The sequence below is a fragment of the Acartia tonsa genome, chromosome 13, assembly GCF_053477335.1.
Source record: "Acartia tonsa isolate MP-2025a chromosome 13, ASM5347733v1, whole genome shotgun sequence".
In the NCBI taxonomy this organism is placed as follows: Eukaryota; Metazoa; Arthropoda; class Copepoda; order Calanoida; family Acartiidae; genus Acartia; species Acartia tonsa.
The window spans coordinates 13,521,485-13,539,922 of NC_137272.1; the positions used below are offsets into that span (position 1 = coordinate 13,521,485).

Below are 18,438 nucleotides of genomic sequence, written 5' to 3' on the forward strand. Positions count from 1 at the left end.
AATTTAAATGATCTTAAAAAGATCTTTTAAATTATATTTTTTTCTTTACATTACCATCACCAAAGGGTTTAATATATGATTACAATTTTAGTTCAATATTTGAACACACAAAGTGTCGCCACAATCGAATTCTTTTAAAACAGAGTTTTCTTAAATTTATTATATCATTAATTTAAATTTTCTTTTTTATGATTAGAAATTAAATACTTCATTATAATGTAAATAGCAACATGAAATGAAAAAAATGAATTTGTTTTTAATAAAGTAAAATAATGGGTCTTATCGTTCTGGGCAATGAGAGTTTATTATGGATTATTGGAGCACTATGAGTTTTCAACGAATAGTCCTTGGAAAACTTGAGCTCGTTTATAGACATTTATTTCCTATATAGATCTGACATGGATCTTGAAGCAATTAAGCAGGCCGTTTTGTACAGGTTAAAAATTAGAAGATTTCATTAAATAAAAGTTATCGCAAATATACTTAGTAAATAATCACTCCAACCCCTTTGGCAAGATATTAAACCTTTTGGAATTTGGAGGGCATACTGTCCCCATTTTTGATCCACTCAAGGTTCACGTTTCCCCATAAAAACCTGAGCACGCCACTGCTAACCTACCTAATAACAAATGACACACTTAAACTTTAACAAAAAAAATTTAAGAAGGTAAAAACTAGTTAAAATTGGTTTTTTAATCAGTTGAAAATTAAAGTAAGTGTACACATCAAAAATTAAAGTTTACTTGATAAGTCTGAATGCAAAACTAAACACAAATTTAAAAGTTCATAGGAACTATAAATAATTAAAGATAAAATAATTTTCTTAAGTACAGGGAAACATTCTTAAAGAAAGATTTATGTAAAATTGTAAGTAAACAAGGTGACAACATCCATAAAAGCAAAGCTCTGAAACGGTAGGACAAACATTAACATTTGTAGAGTGTCAGAACTGAATAATCAGAATGTAAATGTATAAAAAAATTTAGGTAAATTTGTTGAAAAAATAATTAAATTAAAGACATACTTACATTTTTATAAGTTGATTATACAACACTGTACTTTGTTGTCCTAGGAATCAGATCAATCGAATAATTTCATCAAATAAAAGTTAGCTGATAAAAACAAGTTTAAAATGGACATACGGACATTCTGGTAAGGATTATAGAGTTGCTACGCTTTCTAAATCCTACCTCACTACCACAGGGATCACCATGAAAAGTTTGAAATCGATAGTACAATTCCAAAATGCCTAAATTTTACGAAAAGAGCTTACCGTTCCGGACGGACGTTCGTATGGAGCTACCCTAATTATAGAAAAGCGTTGCTTTTAAAAATAGATCATATATTTAATAACACTTTATTTATTTGTCTGACATACAAATTGACATTTTGTATAACTAAATGTTTTTCAGCATGACTTCAAAACCAATTAATATCCGCTGGATTAGAAACAATTCTGATTCATGCTGAAAAATAATGTATTGTATCGTATTATGGACAATGTAGGCCCAGGCCTTCGGCCACTCGAGTCCAACAAAACTGGAATGAATCTTATAAACTTTTATTTTACTCTCTACGGAAAGCTGCCTATAATACGATGCGATAAAAACCTATTAATAAATCTAAAAACAAAATTTTAAATGGGATATAGACAGCGTTTAATGCTAATGTCTTATCTGTTCAATAAATTAATTTTTAGAGTGCTTGTCCCAAAGTTACATTTTTTATTTAATATTATTATTGATATGCAGAAACTGTCGAAGCTATTCTATAATTTTTTATAAAAGTCAATTACCCAATTCTGCAAAGTGAAGTCTATCAGGGATCTATGACTGAAAATTGATGTAAAACCCCAATATTGATGCACAAAATTACCCTTATTGTTAATTACATTTAGTAGTTTATAAACTTAATTATCCAATTAATCGAAATTCAATAAAAAGTTTTTAAGCCAACGAATAAGAAAACGATATTATAAAACTTTGGGAACTAGTGTTATACATAGCCCAATGTCCCCTCCCTCCCAGTCTGGTTACATATTAGTTATTTTTTTTATTTTAGGGGAGGTTAAGACAACCCATTTAAGAATAAGAAACAGTTAACCTCCAAGCTTTCTTTCCTCTATAATAAGAAAGTAATTTGAAAGAGAAGGGGGGGGGGGGGTGCAGTTCCACCCCTTCTTTGCGGCAAAAATTGAAAATCATCTAGTTGAATAAAAACGAAAATTGCAACAACAAAAAACTCCAGACTCATTTATCATTTTCCAAATGTTTATTATTTTTTACGATTCAAGAATGACTTTAACAAAGAAAAAATATTTAACTAAAACACATCGCTGAAAAAAAAATTAGATTGGAGGTGGAATAACATACATTTTTAATATAAATTAAATCCTTTGTATTTAAGGGTTATCTACATATAATTCTGTATATAGCCATCCCAAAATTAATTGAATACAGGATGCTAAATATTGGCATACTTACATTTTAAGGTTTTATTACAAAGTTGCTAAGCTTATAACGTGATGCCTAATCAATACTTCTAAAATGTAGAAAATCTTTGCTTTAACAAAAATAAAGCTCTTATAATCTAAAAGAGATCCTCAAAAGAACTCTTGAGGCAAAGAGAGAGGAGACAATGGGCTGTTTATTACACTAGTCCCTAAAGTTTTATAATACCGTTTTCTTATTGGTTTGCTCAACAACTTTGATGACTTTCGTGAATTTTGATCAGTTGATTCATTAAGTTAAGTGTTCATACGTTTCAACCACTAATTATAATCTACACAAGGGGTAATTTTGTGTAGCATCACTAGGGATGTAATTCAATTAATCATCCATTGTCTTATTCCTGCTATTTAGGATTTTCAATAGATTTGAAACAAAATAATAGGAATTTTCTGCTAAACTATTTAGCTTTTAGATAATGCCCTACTTATGAATGTTAATATTCTTGTTTAATTTTTTACCTGAAACTTTAGCTGTGATAACACAAAATTTTTATATAATGCCACGCTTTTGCAGAATGATTTTGCTAATTAATAGTACTAATATTTTTTCCTTCATATTAGTATTGGTTGTTTTCTCTTACTATGCTAGAGTCAATTTCTAATGAGCGGCTGAAGGAACCCTTCCCCATAATGGTTAAACCCTTTCCCGGACCTATGAGAAGATTCACTGTATATGAGAACCATTTTGGTTAGCGGGACAGACATCCTGTTACTTTTTTTAAATGGAAAAGCGACAGCTGATATTGGGAATCTTGACTGGTAAAATCATACCTTATTAAATTCTGAATTTCTATATCTACATAAAATTTAAAGCGTTTACTTGGTTTATATGGCTTTAATTTAATAAAAGTGATCGTGGCTGACTTAATATAGATCATCTAATGACATTATAACTACTCACTAATGATGACATATCAACCGCTTGGCCGATATGGTTCTCCTCTATAGTAGAGCTTTCAATAGGACCTGGAAAAGGTTATAACTATTTTTGGGGAGGATACTTCAACTATCTGAAGAGAAATTGCCCCTGAAAACAAATACCACCTGACACATTTTTCTTTTTACATTAAAATTGGAGAAGTACGAGCTCCCCCCCCCCCCCCTTCAAAAAAAGAGATTGAAACTAATGAGAGATAACTATAAAGAGAAAGACTGTACAGATTTGATATTATTTGTTTAAGTAAACTTAAGACAACGAAGTTTCTATTTAATCTGTTTTTTTACCATGAGGATATATGTCTTCTTAAATAGTGAATCATAGCATCCATAAATGCGAAGCTGAACATACCAGAAGGACAAACGATCATTTTTACTATTTTAAAGTATTTGCTTGTTTGAAGCTGAGAATTTCAATATTATACCGATTGGGTTCTCTATGTTAGGAAAGCTTTACAAGGGTCCTAGTTTGATTTTTGGTTAATTTATTTTTATATTGAAGTCTTGGGATGGTTTTTGGCTACCCTATTAGTATCATTAGAAGCTTGAAAGAATATCATTTAAGAACTGAACAGATGTACCATCTTTCTAGACTTGATAAAAGAGAAGCTTTAGTGACTACATTGTACCTAATCGTTCCTAGGAATCACCATTTCAAAAATAATTTGATGTCAAATATAAACTTTTTTAATGAATATCCTTGGGATTTTTTTCATATAACCTGGCAACGTTACAAAAAATAAATTATTCCTTGTGTTATCACCATGTACTTTTCCATTCAGAAATTCCAGGAATCTAAAGGGATAAGACAATGATCGATAAATTAATGATGATACACAAAACTACCCTTTCTGTAGATTACAATTAGTGGCTGAAACGTTTGTACGTACACTCAACTTAATGGACTAACCAATCAAATTTAGTCAAAGTCCCCAAAAGTTGTTAAGCCAACGAATAAGAAAAGGTTATTATAAAACTTTGGGGACTAGTGTAATAAACAGTCCAATATCCCCTCTCTCCCTGTAGTAATTCAGTAAAGTACTTTTAATTTATTTTTCCTATCTTTTAATAAACAAACATCAGAGTGCATAAAATTATGGAAATTGACGTAAACAAGAACATTAATATACTAGAATGGTCAGGAATCAATAGTCAATAGGATAATTCTATCATAAACAAGGATTACAACATCAATAAAAGCGAAGCTTTAAAATCAAACTGCAGGGCAAAGGGACAAAATTTAACTATACGTAAACTTGATGCAAAATTACTTACTCTATTCTGTCTAAGGACATATTTACATTTTCAGGGCTTGATTATAGAAATGCTTCGCTTTAATATTGTACCTTGTTGTCATAGGAATCCTTACTCCATTAATAACATGTATAGGATAATTATATAGGTATTTAATACAAAAGTTCTAAATAAGCGGTGACTTTCTGGTAATGGTAAGAGTTGCTACGCATCCTAAATCGTACCTAATTGTTATAGGAATCATCATGCAAAGTTTAATCTATAGGACAATTCTAACATGCCTAAATTAACCAAACATATTAAAAGTTTTATAACAGAAAAAAATATCTGTAAAAAACTTTATTAAAAATAAAAATAATACAAGTAACAATATAATATTTTCAATATTGTATTTAAGTTAACTATAAATGCCAGAAACAAAAAATTACATCTAGTATATATAAAAGAGTTGAGACGTGTGTTTTTTGTGCTAATACATTTTCGATCACTGTAATTATTCTGAATCGGTTCCACCAGATAGAAACCAATTCTAAACCATTTTGAAAACCCATGTATCGTATGATTTATTGAAAATGTCCAGTTCACGAATAAAAACAATACTCAAAAGTAATCCCTTTCATTTTGAACAATAAATAAATTTTCCTATCCGCGGACAACAGTCTATAAGACTATAATACTGTACGATAAATATATATTCGTATAATTAAAATTTGTACCTAACCAACAACTATTTGTCTTTTATATTTAATTGTGCAAAGATTGAGAAATATAGCCTAAAACCTGCTTGGGTAAATTATTAAGATTCCATGAAAGTTTTAAAGTTATTGACAAAAAAAAACAATAATATAGGCAGGTTCAACCTTGGAAATAAAATTTACTTTAAACTTGAATATTTTTATTTTTTCACTGGGTTAGAATATATTTAAACATAGTCAGATATTTCTTCCACATCATTCATTACATCATCATCATCTAGACTAACATCTGCGTCACCGGCAGGATCTCTGGCATTACTTTCTTCAGCAGTAGTACTGCTTTGTTCATTTTTATCATCTGCTAAATTGTCTGTTCCTTCTTGATCTTTAATGTTTGTAGCTTCTTTTGAGGCAGTTTCACCTAAAACATTGATGAAATGATTGAAATGAAAACAAGGATAATTTTGTTAAATAGTAAAGCCGAGAAATTCAATATTAGGAATATTGGTCATTATATTCATACCCCCCCCCCCCCCCTCAATCTTATTGTTGATAGTTGGGTCCGTATCATAACTTATTAACTAATATTGCACATTTCGGACTTACAGAAAAGGATTATAAAATCAAAAGGTTTGTAATTATTTGGGCGTTTGACACTTCCCACCCACGACCTATGAGCAGCTACATGAGAGCCATATAGGTTCAGCGGTTGGAAAGATCCTTTTGTACAGACAGACAAATATCCTGTTACCTTTATATAGGGATAATAAGTGATTACCTTCAGAATCAATAGGATCAATAACTTTCTGTTGTTCACTTGCAACAGAATTCTCATTTGTGTTGGCATCATCACCACCAGAATTCTCATCATTGTTAGCTAAGTCTTCTTTATCCTTCCCATCTTTAGTATCTGCCTCTTTATCACAGTCTACAAGATCATCTTTTTAAAATATTTTCATAGACGTAGAAAACTTTTAGAGCTTAGGAGTTTTCCCTCAAAGATCCTGAATATAGCCTTTGAGGATTGGATTCAGCACGAGATCTTATGGCACACGCAGCTTTGATTGCACGACCTTGGTTTGAAGTCCAAGGCATTCCCAAATATTTATATCGCGCACCCGACATAGCAGCAGTAGGAGCCACTTGTAACGTATTTGGCTATGACGCGGTTTAGGGCCGAGATTCGAACCCATCAGCGTAACGAGCGGATGCGTATCGTGTTACGACACAGTCGCAGGTCTTAAAGATTCCAGAGAGCAGGGGCAATTTATCTTGGAAACCAAAATAGTCTTAAACCTTCCCTAGACTGTGATAATTTGAATAAATACATATTTTTGTTATTGTTTAGACTATGCTGTGATGTGACCATAAAAGATCAAATACCTACCTATGGAAGGAGTCCTATATGTTGAAGAGGCCGACGTACATGTGATACAAGAAGGAGGACTCTTCAATATAGTTTTATGATAGCTTAAAAGATCAAATATAAATTCCTGTGTTTTATTTATGTAAAGGATCAATATATGATGTTGCTATTATCTTTATCATTTATTACTTTTGTTTATTATTCTATCCCCGTTACAGAGTGAATATTTCTGGGGTTTTAATTATGCTCAACTGAAGATTTCATGTGTATTTTAGAGAGTGTAAAATGGCATTGATCCTGTCTACCTGATCTGTTGATTACACTGTTGTTTGGGTGAGTTTTAGCTATTTCATTGAATATTTCATAGACCTTAGGACCTCAACTAAAAAGGAGAACCATAAGCTACAGACACATACACAAACAGACACCCTGTTAGTTTTATTTCAGGAGAAGGATAAATAATTGTAAAAAAAAGATTCCTGTGTTATTATCAATTTCTGTATCAAAATTTTCATCAATAACCATCTCATCTAGGCTAGTATTATCTTCCTTATCTTTAGGATCTGTTTCTTCTTTCTCTTTCTCATTGCCTGCTTCTGGATTTATTTCAACTTTACTTGTATCTAACATTATGTACAGGGTCTTTCTTAAAAACTAAAAAATGACAAAAAATCTTCAAAAGTATAGCCAGGGCGCTGGAAAGTGATTATGACAATTTTTGGTAAAGCAAAACAAAGTTTAGAAAAAAAAACAGAAATTCGAGGTAAAACCTTTATCAATTTACCTAACATTCATGCTTTGACTTTGGAAAAATCAAAAGTAGCATTTACACAAGTATAGCTTTCACAGGGAGCTAAAGGGATAAGATACGGGCCGATAAATTGATGTACAGGGTGCGCCACATAAATCCGGACTTTTTCTTATTTTTAAAAAAATGTACATAAAATCGTCAATTTCAAAGATTTTATTGAATTTTAAAAACTGGGAAGCAAACTAGCTATATGACTATTAGATTATTCAATAAAATCGCCGTCAGCCTCAATCACCGCCTCTACCCGCCCCCTGAACCGCCCCCAGACCCTGGTCACCATGTCCCTGTCCAAGCTGGCGAAGTTCTCCTTCATAGTGGCAATGAGGGAGGTCTTTGTGGTATGGGCGCGTCTATTGGTTCATGCTTTAATGGCGCTCCAGGCTCAAAAGTCAATTGGATGAAGATCGGGGCTGCTGGGAGGCCGTATCTCCTTAGGGACGTGAGTAACTGCAGGATCCAAATTCACCCATCTTTCAAGCTACCCTTCAACACGGCGGCTCTAATTTGGGCCACAATTAAGCTAGAACAACGTGCAATACCTTTTTGAAAATGGCATGAAGATTAAGCTAGGGTTATCATCGCAACACATAGTCTAAAACGAGTTTTTTAGGTTACAAATGGGCCCATGTAGTCGAGAACCGAGAAATTTTTACGAATTTTCACGATTTTTGACGTTTTTGACATCTCAAAATCTGTCACGTTTTACTTTGATGGAGTACTACGGCCAAGCCATTTCAGATAGAGAGCTCTAGTCTTTTTTAGTGTCTTACTTAGGTATCTAACAGTATCCCCAGCAAGTTGCATAACTCTACCTCACCTACAGATGGGCTGAGGTCACATTTAGTGGGCCCTAGTCAAGAATCCAGGGTAAACTATCTGCGCGTTTCGATTCTGCCATGTTGAACATAAGCGCTTCCAGCTCGGAGAACACGTCCTCCATCGTCTAAAAATTTTTATGGGCAAAAAGGTAATTACCCAAGCCTTTTATAGTGTGGTCAAACGTCATGATTGGTCAAGTAGTTTTGGTGCTATGGCCGTTTGAAAAAAGTCCGAATTTATGTGGCGCACCCTGTACATGCTCATTCATGATACAAAAAATACTCCCCTTCTTTAGATTACAATTAGTTGTTAAAAAGTTTGGACAATCTAAATTCAATAAAAGTTTCCAAGGTTGTTGAGCCAACGAAAATGAAAACATTATTATACAGTTTTGGTGATTAGTGTAATAAATAATCAAAATACCTACAAGATTCTTTTATCAAAATATTTTACCTATTTTTTTCTAAAAATGTTTTTTTTTGTAGAAAGACCCTGTACCTTTAGTTGAGCTTGCCTCAGTAATATCACAATCATTACTCTCAGAAATAACTTTATCAGTAATATTATCAAGTACTTCACTAGACCCAGTAGTTTCTATTGCTTCGCTTTCAACATTATCAGAAGTAGCAATGTTTTCACTGTTATCCTCGCTAGAAGAGGCAGCAATTTCTTTTATTATTGAAATGCGTTTACTTGGTTTATCACTTGTTGAAATATTGCTTTCATTGCTTGATAATGAATCTTTGACAACTGCTTTTGAAACAGATATAGATGGTGTTGCGGGCGATTTTTTAGAAGATTTGTCAGCTCCAGTGTCAACAGCTGGAACATTAATTGTATTTGAAGGAATGTCTTGCTCGAGGTTGTCACCAGTGTCAAGTATTTTATTTGTTTCTCTGTGTGTCTCGCCCATTTCTTCAACCTGTAAAAAAGAAATGTTATGAAATGGCATATGTAATTTTATGAAACAAGGATGACAATATCTATATAAGCAATGATCTAAACCCAGACGGCAGGACAACGAACATTAACACTTCGAGTGTCAAATGTAATCTTTTTGTTGATAAAATACTTGACTACTGGTTACTGTTTGAGGATATACTCATATTTTTAGGACTTAATTATAAAGATGTTTCGCAGAAACTATCAATCGATCTATCTATAAATACCTCTTCATTGTCACTGGCAGCAATATCTTCATCTGGAGCAGTTATCTGATCTTCAGTGATATCATAACTACCATCATCAACACCTAATAATATTAACATAATTTTCATTCAATTTTTAACTTTTAAAATATAAAAAAATGGTATATAAAAGGACTTGAAAAGCTTTAAGCAAACACAATTTAAAAATCCGAGAAAAAACGCCTAAAATAAGCCATATTTAATAGAGTACAAAAAAAAATTGAGATACAAATTGCTTTTACTTTAATTTAAATTGTTTTAACTGTGCTACTTATGGATATAATTGTCCAAATGTTGTTTTCTTAAAATAAAGCATATCTTACTCTGATTTAAGATACTAGAATAAAGAACCTAATCGGTTCAGTAGTCATCGAAATCTTAAGCTAAAGATAAAAACCTTACTATTTTACACAATAAGAAAATATTTACCTTCCATATCTCCCATAATCAGAGATTCAACACCGCCAATAAACAAGGGATCTTCTGTTAAATTGTCCTAACAATTAAAAGGTTGTTTAAGAATTTATGCTTCCAACTATTTTTTATGAATTGGGTGTGACCATTGACCGCACACGTTGCAAGATTAAAATTTTATTACTTTTGGTGCATTTTTTTTACAGTCTAGGCTTTACTTCAGTTAAAAGTAATATAATGTAATATGATTTATCTGTCTGTGTGATAGGACTAAACCGATATGGTTCTCCTTTTCCTCATGGAGATTTATTACTATAGCCTCTCGAAAGAACTCCCCCCCCAACCACAAATAAAAATTGCAAGAAGTTGGTTGACTTCCGCCCCCCCCCCATATTTCACCTCTAGATGCCTATAGTGGTATGGTCTCTAGTTCATCACACAAATTACTTTAGTAAGACCATTTATTTATGATTATTTGTGTTGTCAATAAATTTACCTTTGGAAATAAAAAAAATGAACCTGATTTTCAATATTTTCTTCATACATTACTTCTATTTCTCTGGGCTCACTTTTAAAACTTGCAGATTGTTCTAGGTTCACCTTAAAAAAAGAAGGTAAAGGTAAAAATTTTTAATACATTTAACATAAAATATTATAACCAAACTTAATCTTTTTAGGGGTTTTTAATTCCAAAGAAAAATGAGCCTTTATTGTATAAAATTATTCCATATCAGATGATTTTTAACACTGTCTCGCCAAATACCAGTGCTTTAACTCTTAATGGTTGAGTTTCTATGTGTTTTATGTCAGGTTTTATTCCCCCCCCCCCCCCCTAGTTGATATTACCATATTCTAAATGAACCTAAGAACTGAACTTTATAGTAATGATTAAAAAGTTGCTACCATTACTAAATCGTATCTAACTGTCACAGGAATCATCATGCAAAGTTAAAATTGATAGGACAATCCTTACTTGCCTAAATTGACGATAAGAGCTAACCGTTACGGACATACAGATAGACAGACGTTCCACATATGGACAGAACCTATATACAGAAAAGCTTCGTTATACTACGCTATACTATAGGTACCTAACATTATTACCTCAGAAACACTATTGGCTGAAGTAGCCAAGAGACTTGATGTGCTGGATGTGCTTGTGGAGTAAGATGATCTGGGTAACAAGGTTGTTGGGGATTTGGTTACAATTGGTTGTTGTCCTAGATAGATAGATGAATGTTATATATTATAGATAAATACCTTGTTAGATTGTAGTTCTAGATATGTATAGAGAATTATTAATACTTAGTGTAATTCTTTTGTGGAGGGATGGAGGATAATAATTTTCCAGGAACGATATTTGATTTTTCTTGTTATGGTAGAGGTACTCTCCCCTAAGCTAGTAATAAACCTTCCCTGGACCTATAAGAATTTTCATTGGAAAGTAAAACAATATCGGCTTAGCGGTTAGCGAGATTGTAAGCTACACAAAAACAGGCATCCTGTTACTTTTATTTGCTGATGATCAACAAAATTACCTGGCAAGGACAGAGCAATATTGCTGGTTGCTGGTACAACCTAAAATTTGATAAATATTCAAAATTAAATTTTATTAAATGTAAAGGCAAAATATACGCTATTACAAAAATATAGGTATGGATAGATAGATAGATTAATTGAAAATACCTTTGGTTGTTGTCTCATTGTAAATACTTTTCTAGCCTGGATTTCTCGCAGTAGAAAACTGAAAAAAATATTTTTATTTCAAACAGATCACAAATTCTATTTTTATATTTTTGTCTTTTAAAGCCAGCGCAAAGAGGGAGGGGACAATAGACTGTAAATAATACTGATGTCCAAAGTTGTATAAATACGTTCTCTCATTTGAAAATATTGGGTACTTTATTGTATGACTGACAGACGAACGAACCAAGTGAGATATAAACTAGATGCATATTGGTATGGGGTATAAAGACTGAGAAAATCAAATTCGCCAATAACGTTACAGATGAACTGACTGCATAAGGAAAGGAGAGACAAATATATCAGAACTAGAGTTGGCTCGATATAATTATCTCCCTATTGGCTAGTTTTCTATATGCATATCTATTTCTCAATAAATCTATTTTCCTCACCCGGCATTACTATCTAAAAGAAAGTAAATATTTAATAATTTAAATGATTTTTAAAAGATTTTTTTAAATTATATTTTTTTCTTTACATTACCATCACCAAAGGGTTAATGATGATGATTACAATTTTAGTTTAATATTTGAACACACAAAATGTCGCCACAATCGAATTCTTTTAAAACATAGTTTTCTTAAATTTATCATATTATAAATTTAAATTTTCTTTTTTATGATTTGAAATTAAATACATCAATATAAGGTAAATAGCAACATGAAATGAAAAAAATGAATTTATTTTTAATAAAGTAAAATAACGGGTCTTATCGTTCTGGGCAATAAGAGTTTATTATGGATTATTGGAGCACTATGAGTTTTAATCATATATTCTTTGGAAAACTTGAGCTCGTTTATAGACATTCATTTCCTATATAGATCTGACATGGATCTTGAAGCAATTAAGCAGGCCGTTTTGTACATGTTAAAAATTGGAAGATTTCATTAAATAAAAGTAATCGCAAATATACTTAGTAAATGATTGATTTGCAGAGTTTTTCCGCTAGTAAAAATAATCAAAACTTACTTTAGAATTTCATTTTTAATCTTGATTAAGGATTTAACTTCAGAAACAACGGCGTCAGCTAGGATATTCTTACTTTGCCTAAATAAATAGGTATTTAATGTAGAAGAACAGCTACGCAGACATTCAAGTAACAGGAAGTTTTTGTCTGTCTGTAACTTAAAATCTTGCTAACCACTGGAGCGGTGTGGTTTTCATTTACAGTGAAGTTTCTTAATTGTCCGTAAAAGATTTTTAACCATATCTTTACCCTCCCAAGCAAATGAAATCGCTTCAGAATCCCCTTCCCCCTTCAAATTTGTTTACTTTTTTTTCTTTTCAAACTAAAATTTTAAGTGAGAGAAAAAAGCGTAATTTGACGCAAAATGTTTATCGATGTAATAGTTGCATATATACTTACATTAAAGTCAAATTCTTATTGTGCTCCATAATTCTTTTAATATAATCTCCATCCACAAAATTTCTCTGCATTCTCCACAAACTTTGGATCATCTAAAACATAAAAGATTATTCAGGAAAATTATTTTGTTATTTACCTAATAAAAATACTTCAAACTTAGCCTCTATGGAAGGGCGGGGGGGAGAGCAGGAAAAAAGGCATAAAACTACCAGAATGCTTTTATAACGCTTCCCTGAAAAGTACAACCTATTTGGACCAGAAATTTTAAAATCTTTATCTTTAGTAAAAATAACCTTACTACTTTAGGTATATTACAAGGCAGTATCCCGTTATTAAAGACAAGGTAAATAATAATTATCAGAAAGAGGTAATATTAAACTATTTACAGCTGACTCAGTATACGAATTAAATAAAAAAAGTTCTAACTTTCTGACCAATAATGTTGTCAGATTGTTCCTACGCTTGGTCCAATTAAGGGATTGGGATTTAGAGTTATGTATACACAGTTAACTACCTCCCTCCCTTTTTAGATGACCTAATTCGTCTGCTACCAAATTGTTTTCTGCTACTTGGCAGTGTTAATATAACCTACACCATTTTGCATTGGTTGATTTTCAATGACACAATTGAGAGTCGGCGCAAGGACACTGCGATGGAGAAATTTAACCCTTACCACCTCTAGTGTTTTACTCTAATATCTACACATCTATATTTATTTTACTGTCATTAAATAGTAAAACCTGTCGAAGTGACATTTTCTGATCATTGAGTCAACTTACCGCCGTGTCCTTGTTAAAAGCTTCTACAACAGTGGAATCAATTTCTGTAATGACTCCTTTTAATCTTGAAAACTGGAGGTGTAAATGTGACAATTTGGTCTGCGCGTCTTTAGCCTGTAAATCCATTTAGTAAATTTGAAATTCTAATAAACTAATATTGCTGTCTTACTATAAAACATTTAAAAGATGTAAATATAAATTGATATCTTAAAAACTAAGTGGAAGAAAAAAATCTTTTAATTATATGATTTGTAAAAGCTGAGTTTTTAGGCCTCCAGTTGGTAAAAACAAAAATAAATTTTTTTGAAGAGATAAATATCAACTTATTAACAAAATATGCGTCTTTTTTCTTCAAATATTTAAATAACATTTAAAAATATGCATATTTAGTTACAAAAAATGACCTCTCACTCTTCAAAATTTTTTTTTGTGATTCTTGCCTGTCCAGAGATCACCAGGAGTCCTGCAGCTCCTGAACCTGGAGACCTATCCAAAAAATCTTTATACTTGGAAAAATTTATCATATAACAATGATTTTATCCCTAATAACCTATCCTCTCAGTCCAAAGATTCCACCCTCTTATATGAATCAATTCAAACATTTTTCAATATTTTCGAAAATAAATGAATTATTCCTTGTTTTTTTCTTTTATCAACATCTGCTGATTATCGTACAGTTTTCTTATTGTATTGATCTTAATAAAGTTTCAAATTGTGACACATAAATCAAAACCTTTGGAACATATAAAGAAAACGAACTAGCGGGTTTTGTCATATATTCACAGTAGCTTTTGATAGGTTAATTTACGTTAGGTATAAGTTAATGATTGCCTTATGGTTAAGAAATTGGCCCTGAAAGGTTAGAGCCCCCCGCAGGAGCTAGAAATAGGAGAAAAGCTACTGTTAAAATACGACGAAACATATTTCTTCGTTTTCTTTCCATGATCCAAACATCTTATAAAAGTAACTGGATCTGCGTTTGTGTCTGTCTGACCTTAGAGGCCTCTAGGGGCGTAGCCGCTAGTACACCCATAAAGGAGACTATTTTAGAGATCAATTATTCCAAGGCAACTAAATAATCCCATATGATTTCAAGCGGATCCGGATTGACATCCTTGATTACAATATCTCAACAAGTCTCCCTTTAAAATTTTAATAAACAAGGCCTCTCTATACGTTAACCAGAGATGGGTTCTTAAAAAAGAATGCCGCGTTATTTCGACATTGATTGATTGAACGAAGACGATATCGTTATACAGAGTATACAACTTAAGAATTCAAAATTTTAAAATTATTATTTTAGCCATTTGTATAATTCGCTTTTGTTGGCACGGCCTTCATAGAAGAAAAAACAAATTATCTTCAATCCATTTTTGCTGCATATTAAATAATGCATCATTTTAGGGCTGTATTAGACATTATACAAATGGCTAAGATAATAAATTTAAAATTTTGAATTTTTAAGTTGTATACGCTGTATAACGATATCGTCTTCGTTCAATCAATCAATGTCGAAAAAACGCGGCATTCTTTTTTAAAGAACCCATCTCGGGATAAGTGTAAACATCTTTCCGTTCTGAATAATTCAAACACACACACACAAACAGTCAAAAAGAAACAGGAACACACACCCACACACAAAAATAGAAGTGCGCTCAAACACACACACAATTTTATTCTAACAATTTCTTCTTAAAGGGGACTATACACGAACGAGAGCAAGCACCTTCCAGCATTGATTCTAAATGTTATTTACGAAAGTACCCTGATAAAACGGTAAGCAATATTACAAGTTACCATCCCTTTATCTAAATTAGCACATTTTATTAAAAAAGTTTTTTTTCTGTGTCACAACAGTTTGAACTCAACAAAACATTTGATGGTATATAGTAAAAAAAATTCCTAACATTTTGAACCTTTTTTCATATAAAACCATGGTAAAACTTTTTTTTTTAAATTGATAAAACAATATTTTTCATAACCCTAGTATATTCACTAAAAAAGCATTTAGAATCATTGCTGGAAGGTGCTTAGAATCACTTGCTCTCGTTCGTGGATAGTCCCCTTTTACCTGTTTAGTCACGGTTGTTTTCAAAGCTTCTTTTTCAGTGAACAAATCTTTGTTTTGACGTTCACATCTAAAAAAAAACAAGGATGTCAACATCCATAAAAGCGAAGCTTTAAAAATAGTTTTAACAAAATTTCATGCAATCATAAACTTGAATTGCAACCTAGAAAATGACATCTCCCTTATAGCTTTAAGGACTGACGGAAGAGCGAAGTAAATTATTTAGTAGCATTGCCACTAATAAAAATACCTTTGCATAACTTCACTATTCATAATCGCATCTCGTTGAAATTGTTTCTTCATGGTCTCTAGGGACGGCTTAATATTATTTATTTGTGTCCGTAGCATGTCAACTTGACGTTGCTTCTCATTAATGATCTGGATCAACTTCTCATTACTTTCCAGTGTGTACATGTTCAACCCAGATAAATTGTCCGTTCCTGTACAACAAAGAAAAGTAATATAGCAATAATTATAGGTTTGCTGTTAGACCACTAATAGATATGTAGCGCGAGTGTAAATGTGTTAAAAATATGTTGACCATTGACCAACTTCGCGCCTTCCTTTGAAAGTTACGATATATCTCTACAATTCATTTAAAAACCAAGGTAAATAGGTATTTAAATTTAATTTTTAAAATGGACTTTTGTAGGTATTATTTAATTACTGCTTACGTAGTGATTTTTTTTCTTTGCAGGACGATTGAGAATAAAAACTTTAGTTATTGAAAAATATATTTGGTATCTGTACAAAGATGTTAGTTTGATAAAGTAGCCTTGGTTTAAATCAATAGTTTATAAACTAAGCAATAATTTTAGCTTCTAAACAGGGGTGTATATTCTGCATGGGATCCCCGGCTAAGGGGGGGGGAAAAAAAATAAAAAATAAGTGGTTGGAGGGAAAAAAAATATAAAAATTAAGAAAACTGAAAACATTTTTTCCATTTCCCCCCCCCTCTTTGGAGAAAAAAACTAAAAAAATGTGTGGTATGAGGGATAAAATAAATAAAATATAGAGTTCTTTAAATATTTTTTCATTTTCCCCCTACTTGAAGAGAAAAAACAAGGGGGGAAAAAAAATAAAAAAATTTGTAGCCGGGGAAAAAAAATAAATCTTATGCAGAATATACACCCCTGCTTCTAAATTCAACAGTTTTTATGCTTTTGACATGGTAAAACATTTAAGTATTATAAACCTAAAATAATGAAGTTGTTTTGATTACTAGGTTGCTTGACAAGCATTCTAAATTGTACCTATTAAAGTAACCACCATTCCCTGTGCAAGAATTTGAAATCAATAATCTATACCCCAAATATAGGTAAAATGTCATTTTAAAATTGTCCTTCTTACAATTATAAGCAAAATTATTGGTTTAAAATCAACAGAACGATTCTTTATTTTTTATTAAATTTCTTTGCCTTGTATAAGAGACTCTTCAGCTGTAAGATTTGGCATATTCAGACTTTGTACATCATCAATAACCAAATCTGAATCATTTTTGGAACTATTGTCGACAACTAAATTTCCTATGAACACAATGGAATGGATATTCAAATACTATAGATATTGGATGTCTATGTATCCGTCTTTTAAAGATTCTAGCTTCTATCCCTCAGACAGAATGTGTTACACTATAGAAGATAAATTGATGTACACTCCCATTCAGTATTAACATAATTATCCCTTCAGTAGTAACTCAACCCTAACGCCTATGGTAACCCTAATTCTACAAAGCCTATACCCTGCTGGGCTACCCTATACCAAAAATAGCCTAACCCTACCTTACTTAAAGTAATAACCAAACAAAACAAAAAAATACCCTTCGCCCTAGTTTTTAAAATTATTTCAACATCCATTACATTCCTGAAAGATCATAGCAAGAGTTGGCAGGTTCTGGTGTTGTCGTGGCTGATAATCTCAGCAGAGGAGGTGGTGGAGTCCTTCATCCATAATCAACTTATTTAACAATAGAGGCTACGCCCCTAAAGGCCTCTAGGGGCACTTGAGGAGGGGGGAGTTAAATTCGATACAAACAGACAGACAGACAAACATCCTGTTACTTTATTATAAGGATTGTCAACCTTTAAAACCTCTACATAGCTTAGAGGACGGGATCCACCATTAGGTATGAATTGGTGTACCTCTGAACTACGTAACAAAACATACTAAAGGCAAACAACCCTTTAATTGCACCACTTTTTGTCTTAATTTAATGAGTAATGAGTTGCAACTATTTAGGGACAGGACATTTCCCAATACTATTTATGTCGCGCACCTAACAGAGAAGAAATAGGAACCATTTTTAACGTTTTTGTTGTTAAAGTGCACTGTTTGGACGAGATTTAAATCTAAGTATTTAAAAATATACATACATACATACAAGTAAACAAAACTATTTTTCGAGGTCGGACTGAAAATGATGAAAATAGTTAGGTAAGTAAGGGGGGCGTCGGATCTGACACTTTTGCGTAAACAGGGTGCATAGGCTTTG

At 32.0% G+C, this 18,438-nt stretch overlaps 1 protein-coding gene and 1 long non-coding RNA gene across 2 annotated transcripts in view; both read right to left on the reverse strand.

The window, feature by feature from the left end:
• Positions 1-5,591: 5,591 nt before the first annotated feature.
• On the reverse strand, positions 5,592-6,695 carry LOC145304661 (uncharacterized). The gene is made up of 2 exons (XR_013874158.1): positions 6,173-6,695; positions 5,592-5,815 (listed from the first exon to the last, which is right to left on the reverse strand). It is a non-coding gene; the product is annotated as an uncharacterized LOC145304661 (long non-coding RNA).
• A 488-nt stretch (positions 6,696-7,183) lies between these two features.
• LOC145304660 (uncharacterized) overlaps positions 7,184-18,438 on the reverse strand; it is a 43,036-nt gene continuing 31,781 nt past the window's right edge. The window contains exons 28-43 of the mRNA XM_080146595.1: positions 17,808-17,885; positions 17,366-17,470; positions 16,198-16,387; positions 15,951-16,017; positions 14,514-14,574; positions 13,880-13,992; positions 13,101-13,192; positions 12,704-12,781; positions 11,678-11,735; positions 11,530-11,569; positions 11,096-11,211; positions 10,511-10,591; positions 10,007-10,073; positions 9,560-9,642; positions 8,889-9,312; positions 7,184-7,383 (exon numbers count right to left, since the gene is read on the reverse strand). Of these exons, the coding sequence (XP_080002721.1) occupies positions 7,199-7,383; positions 8,889-9,312; positions 9,560-9,642; positions 10,007-10,073; positions 10,511-10,591; positions 11,096-11,211; positions 11,530-11,569; positions 11,678-11,735; positions 12,704-12,781; positions 13,101-13,192; positions 13,880-13,992; positions 14,514-14,574; positions 15,951-16,017; positions 16,198-16,387; positions 17,366-17,470; positions 17,808-17,885 (1,838 nt within the window). The 3' untranslated portion in view covers positions 7,184-7,198. The remainder of the gene's footprint in view (positions 7,384-8,888; positions 9,313-9,559; positions 9,643-10,006; positions 10,074-10,510; positions 10,592-11,095; positions 11,212-11,529; positions 11,570-11,677; positions 11,736-12,703; positions 12,782-13,100; positions 13,193-13,879; positions 13,993-14,513; positions 14,575-15,950; positions 16,018-16,197; positions 16,388-17,365; positions 17,471-17,807; positions 17,886-18,438) is intronic.